Below are 22,012 nucleotides of genomic sequence, written 5' to 3'. Positions count from 1 at the left end.
AAACGAAAGAACGTATTGGCCTACAGTCGTCAAACATCATAGGATGATTACCTGTGTTCAGTAAATAACCCTATAGCTTTAGGGTCAATAGGCCAACGATCATAATCACAGTGACCTCGAGAATGAAACTATTTTCCACCAAGTAACAAAAGAAGGCTTTAGCATACAGTCGTAGACTTCATAGGATAATTGTCTGAGGTTAGTAGATAATGCCTGTTGTTTTGGGGTCAGTAGGTCAAACGTGAAGTTCAAAGTGACCTCGAGACTAAAAACGGTTTGCGCTCCATACCAAAACAAACGTTTGACCTACATTTATCGAACTTTACAGGATGAGTAGTTGATTCCTATTGTTTTGCAGTACGTCAAAGCTCAAGATTACATTAACGTCCAGACTAAATGTGGTTTCTGCTCAGAATCTTAAGAACCATTTGACCTACAGCCTCCTCCAAACCGTAAAGGATGATTGTCGGTGGTCAGTAAATGACCCTTTTTATTTTGAAAGCCAGTCGGTCGAAGGGCAAAGTCACAGTGATATTGAGACGGTTCCCTCTCGACAACTAAAGAACACTTTGGCCTGCAGTATACACACTTCAGGCCTATCGTGTTTGGGTCAGTAGATCAAAGGTCATAGTATTCTTGGCAGAAAAAATTGTGTTGGGCCATGGTATACGTGATTTACAAGCAACTCTTGTTTTAAAGTCAGTACCCGATTTCTTCATGATAGATATTTTAATGTGATGGTCCTCTGTAAAAATATCAAGCATTGTAATTCGTATTCGATAGTATTCGGAAGTATACTCAAGATCATGCTATTACAGTTTAAATTTTAAAAGCACATTATATGCTGGTTTTAGCTAGACTTGAAGAAGTAAGAAGAGAGCTATATTATTCCTCTAGTGTCCTCCTCGGTGTCTGCGTCCTCGTTAGACTTAACGTAGCTGTTCCTCTAAAAGGTAGTCTTGTAGTATCATTTCATAGATAACGGCCAACTTTACCTGTTTTGTTAGGTCGAATATTTTATGTTCCGTCAACTTCACCTTGGACTGATTTCAAACTAAACTGTTGTTCCTCATAGCTACTCATTTACAATTAAGCAAACCTTTAAGGAAAGTTCATTTAAACCTCATCTGATTCAAACTGTATGTTTCATACTGAGAAATACTAGCAACAAAAAGAAAGGGGAAATCGGTACTTAATATTCTCGTTCGCCCACAATTCTCGTTTTTCTGTCACTTTAGTTTTGTGCCACAGCAATACCTACATTGTACATATCCGGGCGTAGCAGTCGAAAGGGGATAAGTAGCAAGCTAACAGGGGTACCGTTGGATATATATTGGAACACTTTATTGTTCTGACAAAAAAACTGTCAAAGAGTATCGGTCTTACTAATGAAAAATTTAAATCAGATAATTATATTTGTTGTTGTTGTTGTACAATAAAAGGATGGATAGCGATTTATTATAAATGTCAATATATTGCTGTTTACATACCTAAATTGACATTTTTTCATTTATTTGTTATTTTTGGTTCATTTAGCTAATAAATTATATAGCTTCTCTGTATCTACTCCGCTCGTTATAGGGTATGTCCCTTTAAAGTAACGAATAACAAACCAGCAATTATTAACAATAACAAAAGTTTATTTATAAAAGTAAATATTCAAATACCTCAATGTAACTAACTGCAAAGTCTAATTTAATATGCATGAAAAGTCCAATTCCTGTCCTATTCAAATTTAAATCCAAACAGTAATAACTCCAAATTATTCACAAATCCAAGCTGAATTCAGTATGTCCAAAGAATAGAAATCCTCTCTTCAAAACTATTTTTAAATCCACAATACAGAGTTTGAAAATAATCGTCACATCCTGTTTATCAGTATCTTGGTAGAACATTCTGAAACACCATAGAATATAAAAAAACTTATTTACATGATGTCTCAAGACAAGGTCAGTAAACAAAGGGTCATCAATAAAGTAAAGCCTAAAGGGGGAATGACATAAACATAACAATTACTTATAAACTTACGGAGATATTTTGCAAAAATTGACCATTTTTTTCCCCGTTGATTTCCTCCAAGATTTCACGTAAAGTATAATAAGATCTATTCTTATCATACATCACTAGTAAAGAAATCTGGACACCTTATGAAATGTTCAATATTTCTTCATTAATTTCTAATATACCTTCAAAGGACGATCCGATAGGGAATTCTTTATTGTAAATTTCAACTGTTTTGGACATCACAATATTTTAAACGCAAATTTTGGATTTATTCGTGAATGGATCGAAAAAACCAACCTCAGGATATTTTCTTAGCATAAAATGCAACATTTTCCCTTGAATGAGTTACGCAGTTTCGAAACATTTCATTGACCAGGATTCTACACAGGAAAACGTACATTTTATTATAAATTTAAAATTATTAAAGATATATTAAAAACATGACGTTTCTACTACTACTCCTTCAAAACGAAAAGCCAGCAACAAGTTTTAAACAATTACAAATGCATCTAAAGAAGTTTACAGAATACAATGTAATTTTATTTAAAAAGCAAAATTAATGCATGACCCAAAGTTCAAGAATAATGATATCTGACTACTGAGTGATTTTCACTGATCCTTGTGCTGTAGCTTTAATAAAGTTCCTTCAAGTTTAATCCACACAAAACACTTTGAATAAGCACTAATAGCAATTTCCAAGAACAGTTTGTTAAAATAAAATCCGCACCGTATAACTCTTAATTAAATCTAATATGCTGGTAACAGTACTTTTATAGAAACGTTTATGATGATTTAAATGTCACCTAAGAATTTAATTTCAGAGGCCATGAAAGCGTTTTCTTATAAAATAAAATATAGGTACTTATAAAATATATAATTGGATTATCCATACTTTCCAGCCAGTTCGTTTGTTTACAACGTAATTGTATGAAAACACGTACATTATTAGGAAAGGAAGTTAGAAGTATCTATGTATTGAACAAATGGTAAATACCAAGTAGGCAAATAAATACTAAAAATAGACTTGGGAAGCCAATAGCTCTTTAAATCAATCAACAATCGATGAACAAACAAAATAACACAAGACAGAACACCACAGTTATGTTTATATATACAACAGATGTGTAATTTAAAAAAAATCGAAAATCACGAAAATCCTTGGATCGATTAATAAAGATATAGATTTTAAACTTCACTACAGAGAAAAGTAACAATGGATGTATGCATACCAATAATTTGAAATGCATAATTGTGCAAACTGAACGAAAACTATATTAACAGTGCATTATTTGTAACATTTCTTAGTATTAAGATAAGGCGTCTAACGCCAGTCAAAACATATTTAATTTCTACTTTTCTATTTTTCTGCCATTGTTCTCAAAAAATACCCCCATGTGTCGACAATTGTCTTGAAGACGACATTCCTCAGTCCCCAGGTCTTAACCATCAAATAACACTAAAGACATCAGTATCGGACGGTTCTCCTCAACATATGAAAATCTCCACTTTACAAGATGCACAAACGGCTTCTCAAAAGAGGTAGTGGTACCAAAGGAACCTATGCTTGAAAGTGTTATTCGTCAGGCAAAGAATATATACTACTTAAAATGCTGCACAATCAATCCTTTGAATGAAATCCAGTAAGTCCAAATAAACCTGTGATAGCTTATTTTTCGTCCGCATGTTAAAAATAGTACATTGCTGAATATTCTGTGCAGGTAAAGACTCCAAATATCTATAAGAAGATCCTTGTGATGCATAGATTGCAATCAAGAAGACAAGAGCTAACTCTGTTTGATTCAGACTATACAACACTCCTCTCGCTTTGCCCCGGCTTAAGCAAAAATCTATTATACATTCATAAAACTCGTGTTCGTGTCACTTTCGTGCGTGTTTTAACATGAGAGAAGACGTATGTTAACAAAGAGTTTTTCGCGCTCAAGTGCTGTTAAAAGACCTTTTTACATATGTGCGTTCCGTCGCAATGCGTAAACGTATTACGACCCTAAAACGGATAATTCAAGAGAAAATGATGTCAGCGTGAAAAAAAACAAAGCAATCATTCTCGCGCATTTCGGGGAAATTTAATGACATTGAGGGACAACATATTCATGTATTAGTTTTTTATACGTTTAATGCTAGGACAGCACGCATGTTCACTTCGTGTTATAACATTCTCAGAATCTCTCGGTGAAACGTTGGAACTCTCGCCCTACAGGGCTCGGACACCAATCAATCCCTCAGTATTTTGAAGGTGTTATAACATTAAGAAACATGCGGTATCCCTACAAATACATAGAACAGACTCATTGACCCCAAATATAATTTTTATTTTACTCTAAAATATGAGAAAATTGAAATTATTACATTATACAAATAACTTAGGATTACGCTTCACAAGCTTCCATCATTTGAAAAGCCGATGTCGTAAACATTGTGTAAGTCAATTAGAAGGCTTGAATATGTAACCAAGCCATGTTATTGCTTTTTATGTCATTTAACAGCCAGAGATTATCTGTAAATGCATGATGTGCAACATTTTGCTTACTTGACTTATTAATGCCAGGTTAGGAAAATTATTGAAGGTTGTTATAAAATGTCATATTTCACCTTTTTCTGTACAAATGTTACATTAAGTACAAAGAACAGAGTAAGATAAGTGTATAATGGTTATATTCCTGATCTGACGAAGTGTCATATGGTTTTGCGACTTCACAAATATGCGTGAATATCACAGACCAATAAGTTATAAGAACCTATAAAAATAGGTTCAACAAACATTTTTTTCTAAGGAATTTGCGAGACTTTTATGTGTGTCTGCTGATTAGTAAAAAAATAGACTGCATTGGCATAATTACTTTCTATGTAAAATTAGATAAAATATCAGATAATTTATAACGTGTGATAAAGAAGTTTCTGCTTAAGTAATTTATTGAAGTAATGTAAATTTAAGAATTTGCCTGTTTTAGAGAAAATCTGAGAAAATTCACACGGAACAGACATTAATGCCATTCAACAAACGGAAAGAGACAGACAATAGATTCGATATAAACTGCTGATGACGTTGTGTGTGACTTAGTTTGTTCTGCGGAATAAAATCCATTGCAAAAATGTACCACAGTGACTCAAAACATAAGTAAGACTAGTATGAAAGCATATAAAAATTAAAAAGGGGAAGACCTAAAAGTCGCTAAATAATGCATAGTAAAACCATACTTTTTACGTCCCTGTACGTATTATGAAACTATAATACAAGCAGCCTTCACCAAAATGTTTGTTGATTTTGTTTACACCGCCTTACTAGGAAAAGTAAAATGTATTGTAGTTATTATTGTAATGAGTACATAAATAACAATTTTTTCTAAAATTAAAAGCACATTAAACAGCTTAAAAACATTATATAAGTTTTTCAGAAGTGTTTTAAACCCTTTTAGTAACTGATTTAAACTGCTCAGTTTCTAAACAATTTATATTTTGTTATACATGCTCACAAGTTGTTTTACGGTAAGTCTCTCTATAGGAGTGGGTGGTTTCCGTGTATAAGGTTGTTTTATCTCAATATTTATCTGTTCAGTGTTAGAAGTCGGACCACTTTGCGTTTCTATCATATTTTCAACAGACATTTCTTCACGGTTCTTCGTTGATTCAGGTTTCTGTTTTTTCAAAACATTCTATTTTTGTATTGTCCTGTTCAGTCTTAGATGTAATACCATTTTGTGTTTCTTGCTCATTTTCGTCATTGATGTTGTCCTGTTTCGCCGATGTAAGTGATTTCTTTTTTTCATGACATTTTATTTCTGTACTCTCCGGTTCACTTTTAGATGTGAAATCATTTTGCGTTTCCTGGCCATTGCCATGAACATTATTTTCATGCGTTCTACCTGTATGAGGTTCTCTTTTAACAAAATAATTTGTTTCAGTATTCTCTTGGTCAGTCTTAGATGTCTTAACTTGCTTATTTGCAATAACAGAGCCTTTCACCGGTGATGACTGATTTTGTTCTGCAGTATATTTTGTTTTTATACTTTCTTCCTGTTCATGCGTATATTTTTGACTACTATTTTGCATACCATGCACATTTCCAAGATAGGTGTCTTCGTGTGACTCCGTTGTTGTCAATGATTCGGCAGGATATTTTGTGTCTGTGTTATCCTGTCCGGTCTTACATGTCAGAACATCTTGAGTTTCTTGACCATTGTCAACTGTGTCTTCATGTGTGGTATCTGTAGGGGTCTTTTGGTTTTTATGTGTTTCTGCAGATACAGCCTCAATCGAAGATATCAGCCAATTTTGCTTTTCTTCACATGCCTAAATTAGAAAAGAAGTTACAATGCTGGTTTGTATCAGAACGATATGAAATTTTGGTCTAGTGTATAGAATGTTATGAATAAAAGTACATGTGTCAACAACTGCTTGTTTCTAAATAGTACAATGCTATAACCAGATATAAGATAGATTAGGCCGTTCAAGCATGTGTACATATTTTTTGAAACATAATCTCATATATTATAGAAAGTTTGCAGTTTTTGAAAAATGAGCATATCCGATTCATATTCATATTAAATATTATATTTTAGCCATTCATTCTTTCAATCAATACTACACAAAAACAATTACGTTCAAATCTTTCTGTATTATAGAAACGATTTTCATATATCTTAATTCAGCTTTTTCGTTTATTTATTTGTTTCATATGATATATTTTAGTACCTTCTAAAGTTGGGTTTTGGACCAAAAGCGGTGAGGGGCATATAATTCGATGTCATCGACCAAATCTATTTGGCCAAGAAACCCTTACTTTTACCAAAAACTGTGAACAAATTTCTAGAATTGCACACGCTGTTGGATGTCTTGCAGATTTTGATGTTGAGATTCTCGGGCTCGCGCGCTGTAAACACACCTTTTAACGCATGCATAATGGCATAGCCACGCGTAAACTTACGACGACCCTCAGTGGATAATTCAGAAGGAAATGACGTTAACGTGATCCAAACAACGTTGACATTTCCGAACATTTCATTAACATTTAATAATAGTATATAATAAAAATAGAATATATTCATGTTAGAGTGTTTAATGTTCTATGTTAGAAGAGGTTTTAACTATGAAACGCCGCAGCTGTCTTATGTCTGGACGTTTCGTGTAATCACGAAAGAGCATGATGTTAACTTGTCAAACTGTGTCTTATTCAGTTCAAAAGCTATCTTATTAAGCCAAAGTGTAGTGTTAACTTGTCGAAACAGTGTCTGATGATGTAAACTAGTCATGTTAATACTTTGACATGATAACATAACTTATTAACATAAGAAGACACTGTTTTTAAAGGGCAAGGAATGCCTGACAATAAGTTAATTTTATATGAAAGCCATCCCTAAGCATAACACTGAAGAATTTTTAAATCAGGCCATTATTGAAAAATATATGGCAGTTTGAATCTAAGAAAATGGCTGATCATTGAGGCAGCCATTTTGTGTGTTTATGACGTCATTTACACACTGTTGAATTCTTTATTTAGCAAATAACCTTTTAAATAGATTAATTTCATATCTTTCTTGAGTGTATGATGTATAACATGGTAATTTCTTTCATTACAGTTGTAATAGTAATAATACTTACGATGATTAAGGGGACGCATATTGCTACTTTCACACTTCATGCAAAAATGACGAAGGGACGGATTTTTGAGAAATTGATGGTGGGAAGATAAAAAATATATTCCTAATTTGATATAATACACATGGACACCTGTAATACTCAGTACTTTGTGGATAAGGATGCGGTACTATGAATGTAATAAGAAAACAGAGGTCTTTGTGAAAGTACATCCAACACAAAATAATAAGGTTTTGTATAAGAAAAAAAAAACAGGTTTTGTACAATACCAGTGTAACAAATAATGTTGTACTTCTGAGTTTTTCTTTCTAACGTACCAGGTTTGCTTAAAGAAGTAAAAATTCTCAACTCGGGATCGACGCCATCTTTCTCATTGATAAAAATATAAACAAAAATGTCTGAGTGGGACTAGCATTGCAAAGGCATAACATGTCATTCTACAAAATGGCATAAAAGTGAGAATAATTGTGTTTTTGTCGAATTTCGATCATTGACATTCCTGCTGTGTATTAGTAAGTTTTGTGAATGAGATTTGAAAGTTATTTTGCACATATTCACATTAATTCGATCTCTCAACCAAATTTCATACCATGTTTTAAAGATTTTTAAGAAAACACATTTTCAAAAGTTTGTTGAATGTGTTTCGATATGTAAGTACATTGCATTTCGTGAATACCAAGTTGAAAATTCATAATGGAATCATTTCTAGGCCCTTATTGCAAGCAACTCGACTTCTGTAACAATAATCGTTTAATGTATTAAGGGGATTATACTTTTTCAGTTTTGGAATGTGGCCTTCCTTGACCACCATATCTTTTCATATGCACTACTTTGTAAACAAACTAAATACTGTGTTTTAGCTTACGGTATGCAAAATGAAAATAAAGATAGTGAACATATTACACTTTTTTCTTTAAATAAGAATCTGTAGAATATTTGTAAATATTTGGACAATGTACAGTGCTATTATTTTCACACAAAAAATATTAATTGTTCACTTTGAATGTTCACAATGAGTTGAATGTAATTCAACAATAACTTTCTTATTTAAGGGTTTTTCATCTTTATTTTAGTGAGCATTCCTTTGTGTACTAATAACAGTTGAAACAGTACCCATTCATGTACCGAAACTTTGTACATTTTTGCAGATAAATTTTATCATACCCCACCCACTTTTTCTAATTTCAAAGTCTACGTCCCCTTAACACAAACCTATAACGTTGTTATAATATAAAAAGATACTCGAATACTTGAAATAAGGAATGATTTAATCGGAAATATAATGTCAATGCGGGAAACAATAAACATACCTTTACTTCATATGGTTGTGGTGTACTTCCCCTTTGAGCTTCTTCAAAGCTTCCTATCTCAGCGGTGGTAGAAAGACTTAAGTCACTTTGTGAATACCTACGTAATTCAGATTCCGAGGATTTTGGTGACCTTGACGATACAAGAGACCCCAATGAAAGAAAAGTATTGTCATAATTATGTCGCAACGAACAACGACACCTTAGGGCTCTATCTGTATTTATCATCCATTCAATACTTTTTGCTATGTGATGATAGTGATGTTTCTTTGTCAATGCATTTCCAATTATGCGACGAACGTGTGATGAATCTTTGTCACAACATTTATTCAAAGACTCTATCACACAATTCCAGAGATAGCTCGGATCCACATTTGGTTTATCTGTTCGAACGATCAAATTATATAAACTGTCATCTATGAGATTATTTTTCCATAGAATATCAACAACATACTCTATATTCACTTGAAATAGTTTGCAGAGGGCACATTTGGAACTCTTCATGCCGCGTTTCTTATTCTGTTTGAATGTTTCATCTATACTCTTAGCCACAGTTGGATTGTGAGACTTCAGATGCTTTAGAAATCGCTTTAGAACATCAAAGTCTCGCCCTTTTATTATACTGAGAAGGAAACGTACTTGGTCTTTGCGATCAAGCTGTTTTCTCACATCTGCACATTCGTCTTCAGTAAGACATCCATCTGCTAGAAGACTGTCTGGTAGTTCACTGTCTTTGAACACAATGCCATCCACAAGCTCTTCTATATGCCACTGCAACGCAGTTGCTAGACATTCCCTCTTATCCAGCTTTGATAAAGGTCTCCCTAGTAACAGAATTATTCATTATATCGTTTAAAGTCATCAGTGTGATACGGTATAATGATAACTGTTGAAAACATTATGATACGTTATTATTTAACTACATTATATTAATCACAAGATTAATCGTGCATATCATAATAAACAGACTGAGCCAGGAACAAATTCAACTGAACAAATATCATAAACAGGACCTATATGGGATTCAAGCATTTTGACTGGTTGAATTGAGGGGACCAATACGGAGCTGGATAATTAAATCATCATTAAATAAGCTATTTCATTCCTATTATTTGTCTTCTTGGCAGTTGCTAGAAGACTGTCTGGTAGTTCACTGTCTTTGAACACAATGCCATCCACAAGCTCTTCTATATGCCACTGCAACGCAGTTGCTAGACATTCCCTCTTATCCAGCTTTGATAAAGGTCTCCCTAATAACAGAATTATTCATTATATCGTTTAAAGTCATCAGTGTGATACGGTATAATGATAACTGTTGAAAACATTATGATACGTTATTATTTAACTACATTATATTAATCACAAGATTAATCGTGCATATCATAATAAACAGACTGAGTCAGGAACAAATTCAACTGAGCAAATATCATAAACAGGGCCTATACGGGATTCAAGCATTTTGACTGATTGAATTGAGGGGACCAATACGGAGCTGGATAATTAAATCATCATTAAATAAGCTATTTCATTCCTATTATATGTCTTCTTGGCAGTTGTGTTGGTCTTCGGCCTTCCGACTTTGACCAATACGTGCATACTCAGTCAAATAACAGGGACAATATAACTTTATTTGATTAAAATCAATATATTACGAGTATATGGGTACAGGTAATTATGAGTATTTATGCCTACAAACTGAAATATTATTACTTGAAATGTGTCTTTAAGGAAGGAGTAAGAATAAGGCTAGCTAACAGGAAATCACATAAAACCTCCGAATTTACCGATGTATTTATGTTTCTCCGTCTTTATTAGCCTAGGTGGAATATTTTCTGACAATGATTCTGCAGATTTGGGTTGAGTTTCATCTTGACCCTGTATCGTAGATCTGTATGTCTCATATCTGTTACTTTGTTTTGTATGTGTCGACGAATAGTGCTGCTCTTTTTCATGGTCTACAAGATAACTGAACGACTCCAAGCTATTGCTTTCAGTTTCAAAGGTTTTAATGTCAGCCTCATTTGTTACTTTTAAGCTGGTATTTTGTTGTTCTATGTCAGGCACATCTAGAGACACCGTTTCTGTACTGCTTGTATGTAAATTCCTGTTGTTCAGATTTGGCCCGCGTTCGTCTTGTAACGTTGTGTGAAAACATCTTGGGCAAAGGCGGTGATCTACGATCGTGAGTTTTTCATCAATTATCTTGACCATTTCTGAACGAAAAGCTGGTATTATTTCCTCTTTTATAAGTTGAGAAAAGCTTACATGTGATAACTGAAAATAAATTTGTAAAGCACTTGTATTGATAACTTCAAAATTGTCGCTATAATGACAACAAGAATGCCAGAATGTTACAATATACGCCCGTCATGTATATGTTACAGTAAAACATATTCTGTATAAGTTTGGTTGACAGTAAGCCCAAACAATGACATTTGCAATTCTAACAACCGGGTAAAAAAGTTTCAAGAATAAGCTATTTATAGTAACGATAGTAACAACATAGGGAAGTAAGTCCACAAGAAATCTTTATTTTGTTTTTCTAAGTTCGCAAAACATCCTCTCCGGGTAGAGCATCATTAAAATACACCTAAGATTTGAAAGAAAAAATTATGTTGTACCATAGCAAAGTGGTCTTGGTTTTTCCCTACGGTCAATTAAAAAAGTTACAATATAAGTTATTTAAAGTAAAAACAAAGGAAAGTTGATCTTACATTAAAAAAAAATCATCCACACAATAATCCTTAACAGGTCACAATAGGTCAAAACACACCTACAAATTGGATGTAACATGCATGTTGTACCACAGAAAAGTGGTCTCGACTTTAATAAAAAAATTACAATATAAGTTATTTATAGTAACAACAAAGGGAATAATTTTAGAACTAGGTACGCATGAAAATCCATCTCATGGTGGCGAACATTTGTGCCAAGTTACATCAAAATCCCTCCATGCATGAAGAAGAAATGCTCTGGACAAAGTCATTTTTGTATCTGACATTTGGCTTCTAAGTGTGATTGACCTAAGACCTAGGGAACTTGTTCTTGCGTATGACACTCCATCTCATGGTTGTGAACATTTGTGCCAAGTAACAACAAAAGCCCTAAATGTATGAAGAACAAAAAATGCTTCGGACAAAGTATCGACCTTTGACCTCTAAATGTGACCTTGACCTTAGACCTAGGGACCTGGTTCTTGCGCATGACACTTCGTCTTATGATGATGAACATTTGTGCCAAGTTACATTAAAATCCCTTCATGCTTGAAGAAGATATCCTCCGGACAAACTCTGTGGACGCCGCCCGCCCTCAAAGTCTGTGGACGCCGCCCGTCCGCCATGGATACTCACATAATACGTCCCGTTTTTCAAACGGGCGTATAAAAACTACTTCTGTAGACTCCTTATAATGCGAACATCCCCATGTCCTCCTTTATATCAATTATCGACAATTTCAAGCACGAAATGTAAATCTAAATACATGGCTGTTTAAAGAGAGATTGGCTATATTAAGTACTGTATATAAATATTATCCAGGCATTTTATAGAACTACAATGTACCTTCTGCTTACCTATAGTTCCATTCAAAATTACAGGCATTATGATTTATCAAACCTAATTTGCTGGTTTGTTTTTTGCTTTGTTGCATTCTTTGCTTCCAAAGGATTTTTTAACAGATTTTATTTCTCAAAGAGAAAATTACAAGATCTCTCCCCATCCCATCCATTTCCCTTGCATTTGCTGCTCCTTTTACCAAAGATAAGGTATCGTGCCCACCATAATTTTGTCCGCCGGTCTTCCTTAGGTGGTACCCTACTGTTGTTTTTTCTGTGTATGTGTATTTGTGCCTGACTGTTATGGGCGGTGCCCCGCAGTGGTTTTTTTCCTTACTTTTCTGTTTGTTTATCCGTGTATGTTAGTTGTGGGTGTGTGTGTGTGTGTGTTTTGTACGTGCGTGTCTGCGACGTTGTAGGAATACTACGTTTAAGGAACGTGGCTTTCCCTGTTGAATATGCATCCTTGCTCCACCTTCCCCCTTATCTACCCCTTACCACCTCACCCCAATTTTTCTGTAGTTTGCATATATTTATAATGTACTTATTGTTGGATGTTTGAAGCAACCCGTCTACAATATTTTTCCGTTACAGCTTCTTCTTGTTGTGAGATTACTTTGCGATGCATGGCTCTATGGCTGTGTTTGGGGTGCTCTGTGCTTTCGGGAAATCTACCCTTACATTTTATCTTGTATAATAATCAATGCGTTATTTTCTGGACTTTTCACTCTAGTCAGTCTGTATGACTGTAGCTATTTTGTCCTACTTCCGTTTCACGAGCTGTTAAATGGATTCACTATCTTGTATCAACCTCAGATCTGTGTTTTCTGAATCTGTATCACACCAGTCGGTCAGTAAGGCTGACTACTATTGGTCCTGCTTTCGTAGATGATGAAAGTCATAAATCATTATACGCAGGATTATTTGTTTAAAGAATTTCTAACTTGGCTTAAAACAAACCGCCAGAAAATCAACTGGATAGTGGCTGATCTATTGCAAATGCGTTCCATACTGGTAAATTGTAAGTGCATACATTGGCATTGGCCTAAACGTATATATTTATTACAGATATGATATCCTTTAAATTGTAAATAAAGTCTGACAAGTATGGTATTAAGAGATTCATTACAAGATAAGAAGATTTATGCGAGCTAACATGACATAAATATTGAAATGCACCTTTATAAAATAGTCCCACTACTTAATATATGACATAAGATTAAAACGTATCATCTATACAGATCGTTGGTTGTACCTTTGATTGATCAGTTTTAGATATTTAAATTATAATTCAATAGGTGATTTGTCTTTTTTTGGCAGCTTGAGCCGATCTTATTCGATCCGTGATTAGAGGACATCGACCGAAGATTAACATAACGAGACCAACTCCATTGTTTTCCATTTACACCTTTATACGAAATCCTTGAGATGACATCGATAATAATACTCGAAGTAGTGCATATAATACAACAGATAGGACTAATCCAACTTATGTTTTAAAACCTATACATTTGTTGAAATAAGTAACATTGAAAAAAATGAGATATCTGGATTTCTGCAACAATACTTACAATATTTTTAGATAATGATATTTATACAATTTAAAACACTATTGAGTATAACGCCATTAAACTTCCTTTAGCTGACAAGTACTGCTCATGTCTCTAAACTTTTGCAAGCACATGTGTTCGAAAGGATTTACATATATTGACAACAAAACTGCAAAGATTGTTACACATAATTTATATTCAAATGTATATACGTATAATTTATTTTGTTGGGTTTAACGTTGCATATGAGATCATAAAGTTTAAGGCCAATGTCCATGTTGTTAAAAACGGAAAAAACGGTTTCCGCTCAAAAATTTTATATGCATTTATGTATTGAAATTAAACTTGGCCTATAGGTAGATTATAGAAAAAACCAAAGTTGAAATTGTATATTAGGTCATTGGTCAAGTTCAAGGTCAGCATAACATAATTAATCTTCACACTTAGAAAATTCGACTGTGGTGCAGTGGTCTAGAGCGTTTGGGCCAAAAGCTATTTTCTTTGCCTGTGGAACGGGAGGGTATCGGTTCAAATCCCACTGAGATCAAATCTATTTTTCTTCTTTTCTTGTGATGAAAAGGTCATTTTAATGCCACTGGGTCAAGATCAAGGTTACAGTTACTAAAATTTACTTTTTATTCAATGTAATAATCAAAAATATAGTTTCCTGGGTACATAATTTTAGTTTGGACTTATTGTCACCAAACTTTATTTACAGCAAGCTGATTTAAAGAATTAGCTTTTGATGATATTTAGGGTCACTTTTACTAAAAATAGAAAAATGGCTTCCTCTTAATATCTTTAGTTTGGGTACACTTATTGTCAGTATACTAGATCTAGGTGACTGTGTAGATAGCTTTTATCAAACAAAAAGATTGGAAATGTATTTGGGGTCACTTGGGTCAGGGTAAAGGTCAATGTAACTAGAAATAGAAAAATGGGGTCATACTTAAAATAACAAACAGATTTGTTTTTGCTGTGGAACGGAATGGTGACAGTTCAGATCCTACTGAGATCCAAAATTGTTTTGTTCTTTTCCTTCTTTTTGTGATAAAAATGTCATGTCAATGCCATTGGGTAAGAAAAAATAGAAAAATTGGGTCACATATAAAATGAAAAACATTTGTTCACTTTAATTATTAAAAAGCTGGTTTCGAGTTTATAACTTTAAATATAAGAACTGGCTTTGAATTGTATTTTGGGTCATTGTTACAAAAAATAGAAAAAAAAAGGTTTATGCTCAATAATTTTTAATTTGGGCACACCTATTGTCAGCATAATTTGTGTTTAGGTTGCTTTTATCAAAGACTCGTAAATTACATTGGGCAATGACACATGTACTTTTCTTAAACCTGTACTTCTGAATGTCATTATTGGATACAGCAAGGTATGTATAATAGAACGTGACCATTTCTAAACAGAACCTATTAGCGTGATGCAAAGTTTAAAAACCTGGTTTTCGTGGAATTTCCACGTAATTAATGTATCTTGTTTGAGCTATATTGCTCAAAGCATCATCAACAACAACAGCATGTGTCTTTGAATAGAACATTTTCATTTTCCTTTGCCCGTTAACACAAAGTAACACGTACTCCAATAAATCTACAGCCAATAAATGTGAGTTTTACACTTAATCCAAACAGGGTCAAAAAGTCCATTGTATATTTCCGACTGGCCGAACACTTGTCCCCTTTTTATTTTATACAAACACAATGATTATTTGCAGAAGGACTTAACTAAATTTATTTGCGCTACCGATAGCACGATGTGTTAATGGTGGATTATAAAACTTAAGTCTTAAGGCGTCAAAATCAAAACTACGGACAGAGCACATAATAAAAAAATGATCTGTTGTGAAACAGGCTCAGGATTGAACACAAATTTGGAAGATATTCTGTATTCATTAAATAAGGATAAAGAAAAAAATAAGAAATAAACAAAATCAAGATATACTAGTTTTTAGTCAAGAAAAACTGATGATTATATTGTAATGATGAAAGCGGTCTTACCGTACTATGCACATCGTTTTCACTAATTTCTGGACATAGTACTAGCGGTGGAACAGGATCTTCTTTGCTCTCATATAAACCTGTTTCTCCAGTATAGATATCATGCCTGACATTATATGGCTCAGAAACTGATACGCGTTCATGACTCTTTGATCTGACGTCTTTTTTCTTAACTGATTTTGATCTAAACATTTTACCTAAATAAAGATAAATCTTGATACAGTAATTTAGATCTTTGTGCTATTCCTACACAAAGCTAACACATAAAATCTAAAAAAGATGTTATTGTCTTCTCTATGTATTCCAAATGAGCCCACTCTTAAGTGTTGAATACTGATTGATTGATTGATTGATCAGATCAAACATTTATCTCTGTATAAAGATTCTGCTTTTGATAATTGTAAACCATTGTACTAAGACAAAAGGATATTGAAACTTATTGAATATCCAAATGCCGAACGTTTTGAATAGTACATTATGATTAAGATATTATATTATCAGTACGTTTGTATGTGATATAACAATACTTAATGGGACCCGCCTTCAAGCATATAACAATGTTATACTATAGTACAAATTAAAAATAAAGAAAAAGAAAACGTGCATTTGTACACCTAAGGTTATTTTAATAAGGTTCAACTGCATGGTTCACTACGTATTTTTTCTCAAATTATAAGACTTCATGTTTTTTAACCTACACTGAGCTACCTTGTTTTTTTAATTATTAACACCTGAAAATACTTTTCAAACTTTATCCGGAGAAGTGCCCGTCTTGGAGAGACAAGTTCCAGATTAACATCAAATAATAGCATAACTTAAAGGTGCATATAATCGTAAATTAATATTGTTATATATTTGGGAAATAGATTCTAGTTTTGCGTGTTTTTCTGGAAAATAAAACACGGTTTTGAGTCCAGATGCCTGGTAATCCAATCACGAAGGCCGAAGGCCTAATTGATTAATTACGACACATCTGAACAAAAAAACATATCTTATTTGCTAACAAAGCCTTATTTCAATTCTAACACGTTCGAATTACACCAGGAAGGGATACTAATCTGGAATCCGCTTTAGGCGTAAATGGACGCATTACTTCCCTTGGCCAAAAGAACGCGTTTTAATGGACAAGACAATACACGGTAAAATCCTTCTTTGTTTATACAAAAGAAAATCTTGAAAATGTTAGAATATTTACTTACTTACAGATGAATTCCTGCTGTACTACCTCCACTTCGAATAAGTATTTCCTGACTTGAAATCATCACACTGCCAGATATCAATCTGTTACCTGACAATCCAGCAATCCTCCTTCATAAAACAAAATTCGTTCAATAAAGTGCGTGATATGACACGGGAACTTCAGTGTAGAAAGTTAGACTAAAAAGCCCAAAGACTCGAAACGAAACGAAAAGAGCCCGAGTTAACTCAGGTCTGCACTGCGTATTGGCCCATGATCACACATTAGTAATGTTATTTATCTAGCAAAGTAAATCACTTGTGTCTATTAGAAAGTTTTCTGTTGCATGTGTGACTCAATCGAGTTCAAGTGCAGTATGCGCAAACCGTGGCTCCCCATCAGTACCTTCAGTGCTTTGATCTTATGATCTCTTTTCGTTTCAAAGACTTATTTTGGGTAGCTATACTTATGACCGTCAAACACTGGGGTAAATTTATACTTTGTAAGTCCGATTTCTATTGGTTTTTTGTTTTATTGATACGATAAAGCTGGAATCCAGGTTGGTCCTAATTTTCGGAACGTTCGGAGTTCTAGGTGTGTTCATGTTGCTTTCTCACTAAACTCCTAACGTAATACCGGCTCACTGATGCGAGCCGGCAACAATTACTTTATGACACAGAAATGAATGAAATTCATCATCAATCCCCCTTTTTACCTTATCCCCATAAAGTACTATGCTCATCCTTCGCTTAAATATTTTATCATTAATATTAAATCATTAGATATTGATTTAATGTTAGAAATAGATCGACTCACCAATGCATTTTATCCCGGTAAAATGTAAACTATCTAAGTATGTATGTAGAGCTGCTTTAACAGGTAAATGTGACCTTTTTGTAAACACAACTTCCATAGTTTTAATGGCGTTATATATTCATACTGTGTTTACGATTCAAATTCAATTCAATTCAATTCAAACATTTTATTTGAGTCTCCTCTTAGTGTATACATGAATATATATAAAATATACAAGTACATGTAACACAAAGCCAATCTATACAGATTTGTAAGAGACTATACATATAAAAACACATTAATAAAACATTTCAAGATCACATAAAAAATATAGATCACACTGATGCCATTTTAATTAAAAACATGATTTTACAGCTAAAATACTGATAAAAGTTATTAAAACCATTTTACTTACACTAATAAAAGAGTTAAATAACCAACAGTGGAAGTTATGACGTAAACAATTACAGGTGTGTAGCCCTTTTAAACCTTTTAAACAAGTACTATTTATACATACACATTTTTATTTTATGTTCACATGACAGCTTTTTAAATCCATGCATGTATATTTAAAAAGTATTCAACATAACTAGCTTATGTGTCATATGGACCAAATTGAAAAAAAATACTGTTGTATTTTTTTAGGATTACTTTTAAGATCATTTAATATAATAAAGTATTTCATTACATTTTCTCTTATTTTCCCACCTACTCAAAATGAAGATTTTTTATATTTATAGATGTCATGTGCAATCAATAACTGTAGACGCAAATGTTGATCTAAACATTGTTCGTTATAACATATTGTATATATTGCACACTATTGTATATACATAATTGACAGATATCAGACTATAAGGTTATACTGCAGTTTAGATAAATTGTCACCTTCCAGTATGGGACTTTGTATTGCATACCAATACCTCATTCAGTTTGTTCTAAACGCGTACCGAGAAGCTTTTTGGAACAGTTGGGCAAAGCCTTTAAAGTACAAAGAATGCTTGGCACATGAAACATTTGTTTACAATTCGACATCCACTATGTTTAATTTTATGTAAAAGAAAGATTGATCATTCCTATACCTTTGCAGTATCTTACTTAATTGTTTCATAGAGTTATAACACATTTCCTACTTTTTATTTGTTCATATCTTAGTAAGTTACATACTGACGTTTAGCCTTTGTTGTAGTTGGCTTATATCTATAGTTACCAAGTAGTTTTACGTTGACAGAGATTACATAATAAATAATCTGTCTGCTAAACGTTTTCATTATAATTAACAAACAACTATTGTTTAAAACCTGTACATGTATGAAATGAAATATAACTGGAAAATGTACATGTAGCTAATCAAACAAAAACTCGATATAGAGCAGCTTAAACAGAATAAAAATAACAACTACTGGTAACCTCTATTCTCTTTTAGTTAAATACAATGACAGATGATACCATAACGCGAACTAGCTATCAGTTGCTTGAAAGCAATATTAAATGATTTTGTTTGTGTTTTTCCCTCCACTGGACATTGCAAGTAACTAATCAAACAAAAACTCGATATAGAGCAGCTTAAACAGAGTAAAAATAACGACTACTGGTATGACAGATTATACCATAACGCGATCTAGCAATCAGTTGCTTGAAGGCAATATCAAATGATTTTGTTTGTGTTTTTTCCTTCGTTGGACATTGCAGATTCTCAAAAATGTTCTTTCACTTTCAAATTTAAACTTTCTAACAAGTGTTAATTCAGTCAGTTTGAATTCAGTTTCAAATGAATTTAAATTATTTATTTGGTTGAAAAATCTAACTAAAGTAAATATCATATAATTATATCACAGATCTTCAGTTCTATACTATCTGCACAAACACTGTTTACATGTTGTTTTTCAGATGTAAAGCGACTTATAAGGAGACCGTATGATGACCCGACAGTGCAAGACGATATGAAAAAGTGGCCATTTAAAGTTATCAATGAGGATAAAGAGCTCTAAGTGCAAGTACAGTACAGAAAAAGGACTCGAACATTTACGCCTGAGAAAATTACGTCCATGATAATTAAAAAGATGAAGGAATTTGCTGAAATTATCTTGGGCAGGTAAAACAAAAACATGGAACAAAGATCTGTCAACTAAAATTTCGTCTAATAGCATTCGTTGGTATGCCAGAAAAATGGTTGAAATGAATTTAGACTGTAACGCTTGCTATGTTTGTAACTGAGAATTACAATGATAACAGTGACTGTTATGGCTTATATAAAAATGAGTGTTAAACAAAAATGATGATATACATATTTAATTTTACAATTGCGTCGTTGAAATATTACATATTACATAATTTTTTATGTTATTTAAGTATGTACAGTTAAATGAAATAAAAGATGACTTGATTTTGGCAAACTGTAAGTGATGCTGTTATAACATTTCCTGCTTACTTCAACGATGCACAGAGATATGCGACAACAGAGGCTGCTATAGGTGCGCATCTCAATGTTCTTCGTGTTCTGAACAATCAGCAATGCATAAGTAAAGAGACGTTTTTTAAGGTATGCATTTGAAATTCCCTTGCATTCTTAGAACTTGTAGTCGAAAGGAAACTAATTCGTTCAAATCATAGCCTTCATATGTCAGTGGCTCTTTCAACGTATATTTTGATTTCAAATAGTAACATTTGTAACTTAGAACAGAATATGCCGCACCAGAAGAGTTTCAGTAGTATGCATTAACAAGTACATGCTTTGTACTAAACTTTCTCCCACATATTCACGATTTGAAGACAGCAAAACGAAATAAACAGGGTGAATATAGGTGCTGTGATAATTACATATATACTTTATGAGATATATCTTGCACTTGATAAATAGATATTTTAAACGAAACAGTATCATTTTCAAACAAAACCTTTGTAAGTAAAATTTTGGTGTGTGTGTGTAAACTATTAATTTATAATATATATTTGATATTGAATAGACCTGTTGGAATGTTTTTTGTAATGTACATCGTTTTAAAATCTACAATGAGTTAACACATACCATAATTTAAAGTTCAACTTTGAATTATCCTGATTAAATTGATGTAGATGGGAAATATGTTTGCATACACATCATTACAGAGGTAAACTAAATCACTTGTTTTTCTTTACAGGGAGAGTTTAATGTTGTTTGCAGGCTGGCTGTGAGGAAACAATATTGATTTATGATCTTGGCGGCGGAACCTTTGATGTGTCTGTCCTATCGTTTCGATATGGACTGCTTGAAGTCAAATTTACGTCCGACGATACTCATTTTTGAGGTAACGACTTTGACCAAAGAATGGTAGTGCACTGTATTACAGAATTTAAAAATTTTGACATCAGTCAAGATAAATGTGCACTAAGACGGCTTAGATCGGCATGCGAACGGGCAAAGATACGACTCTCCGAGTATTACATCGCAACTATCAATATCAGGTCTTTGTGCATCGGAATTGATTTCAACACGACCATCTACCGGTCTATTTTTGAGGAGTGGAATGCAGACCTGTTCCAGAAGACACTTGAACCCGTAGAAAATTGCTTAAAAAGTGCAAAGATCAATAAGTATGCAATTGATGACATTGTATTGGTCGGTGGTTCCAGTTTCATCCCAAAGATTAGAAGCGTCCTAGAAGATTTCTTTCCACACAAACGGCTGAACACAAGCATTAAACCAAACGAAGCCGTAGCATATGGATCTGGTTTGTATCTGTGAAATACTGTCAAATAAGATAGATACAGTAAGTAAATCAAACTCAATATTTTAAACTTCTTTCAAATCATTGTTGGGATAAGCTGGAATTGCATTCTGTGTATTTTATAGATGGAATGCATGCAAGAATGGCTTACATGGAAATGCGGGTTGTACATGTATGAAGATCCTGTTCCCGCAGGATTGTACTTTGATATAATATGGACGAATTGTAAATTTTCACATTTTTATAGCTGATGTTTTATATAATTGTCCATTTATTTAGGTGCACACGCCGCTTGTC

General features: G+C 33.3%; 2 protein-coding genes and 1 pseudogene across 2 annotated transcripts in view; 1 reads left to right on the top strand and 2 right to left on the bottom strand.

Annotated features, from left to right (window-relative positions):
- Nucleotides 1-9,956, bottom strand: part of LOC123529744 (uncharacterized) — a 60,598-nt gene extending 50,642 nt beyond the window's left edge. The window contains exons 1-3 of the mRNA XM_053520882.1: nucleotides 9,890-9,956; nucleotides 8,928-9,748; nucleotides 1,668-6,312 (exon numbers count right to left, since the gene is read on the bottom strand). Coding sequence (XP_053376857.1) covers nucleotides 5,650-6,312; nucleotides 8,928-9,748; nucleotides 9,890-9,956 — 1,551 coding nt within the window. The 3' untranslated portion in view covers nucleotides 1,668-5,649. The remainder of the gene's footprint in view (nucleotides 1-1,667; nucleotides 6,313-8,927; nucleotides 9,749-9,889) is intronic.
- A 42-nt stretch (nucleotides 9,957-9,998) lies between these two features.
- Nucleotides 9,999-16,335, bottom strand: LOC128547745 (uncharacterized). Its single transcript, XM_053520880.1, has 3 exons — nucleotides 16,037-16,335; nucleotides 10,709-11,198; nucleotides 9,999-10,174 (listed from the first exon to the last, which is right to left on the bottom strand). Exons 1-3 carry the CDS (start codon nucleotides 16,226-16,228, stop codon nucleotides 9,999-10,001), a joined length of 858 nt encoding a protein of 285 aa, XP_053376855.1. The 5' UTR covers nucleotides 16,229-16,335.
- A 3,616-nt stretch (nucleotides 16,336-19,951) lies between these two features.
- Nucleotides 19,952-21,799, top strand: LOC128547744 (heat shock cognate 71 kDa protein-like; annotated as a pseudogene).
- Nucleotides 21,800-22,012: the final 213 nt, after the last annotated feature.

This window comes from Mercenaria mercenaria, chromosome 13 (assembly GCF_021730395.1).
Source record: "Mercenaria mercenaria strain notata chromosome 13, MADL_Memer_1, whole genome shotgun sequence".
NCBI classification, from domain to species: Eukaryota; Metazoa; Mollusca; class Bivalvia; order Venerida; family Veneridae; genus Mercenaria; species Mercenaria mercenaria.
The sequence above is the reverse complement of the archived record's forward strand: the minus strand, read 5'-3'. Positions and strand labels throughout refer to the sequence as shown.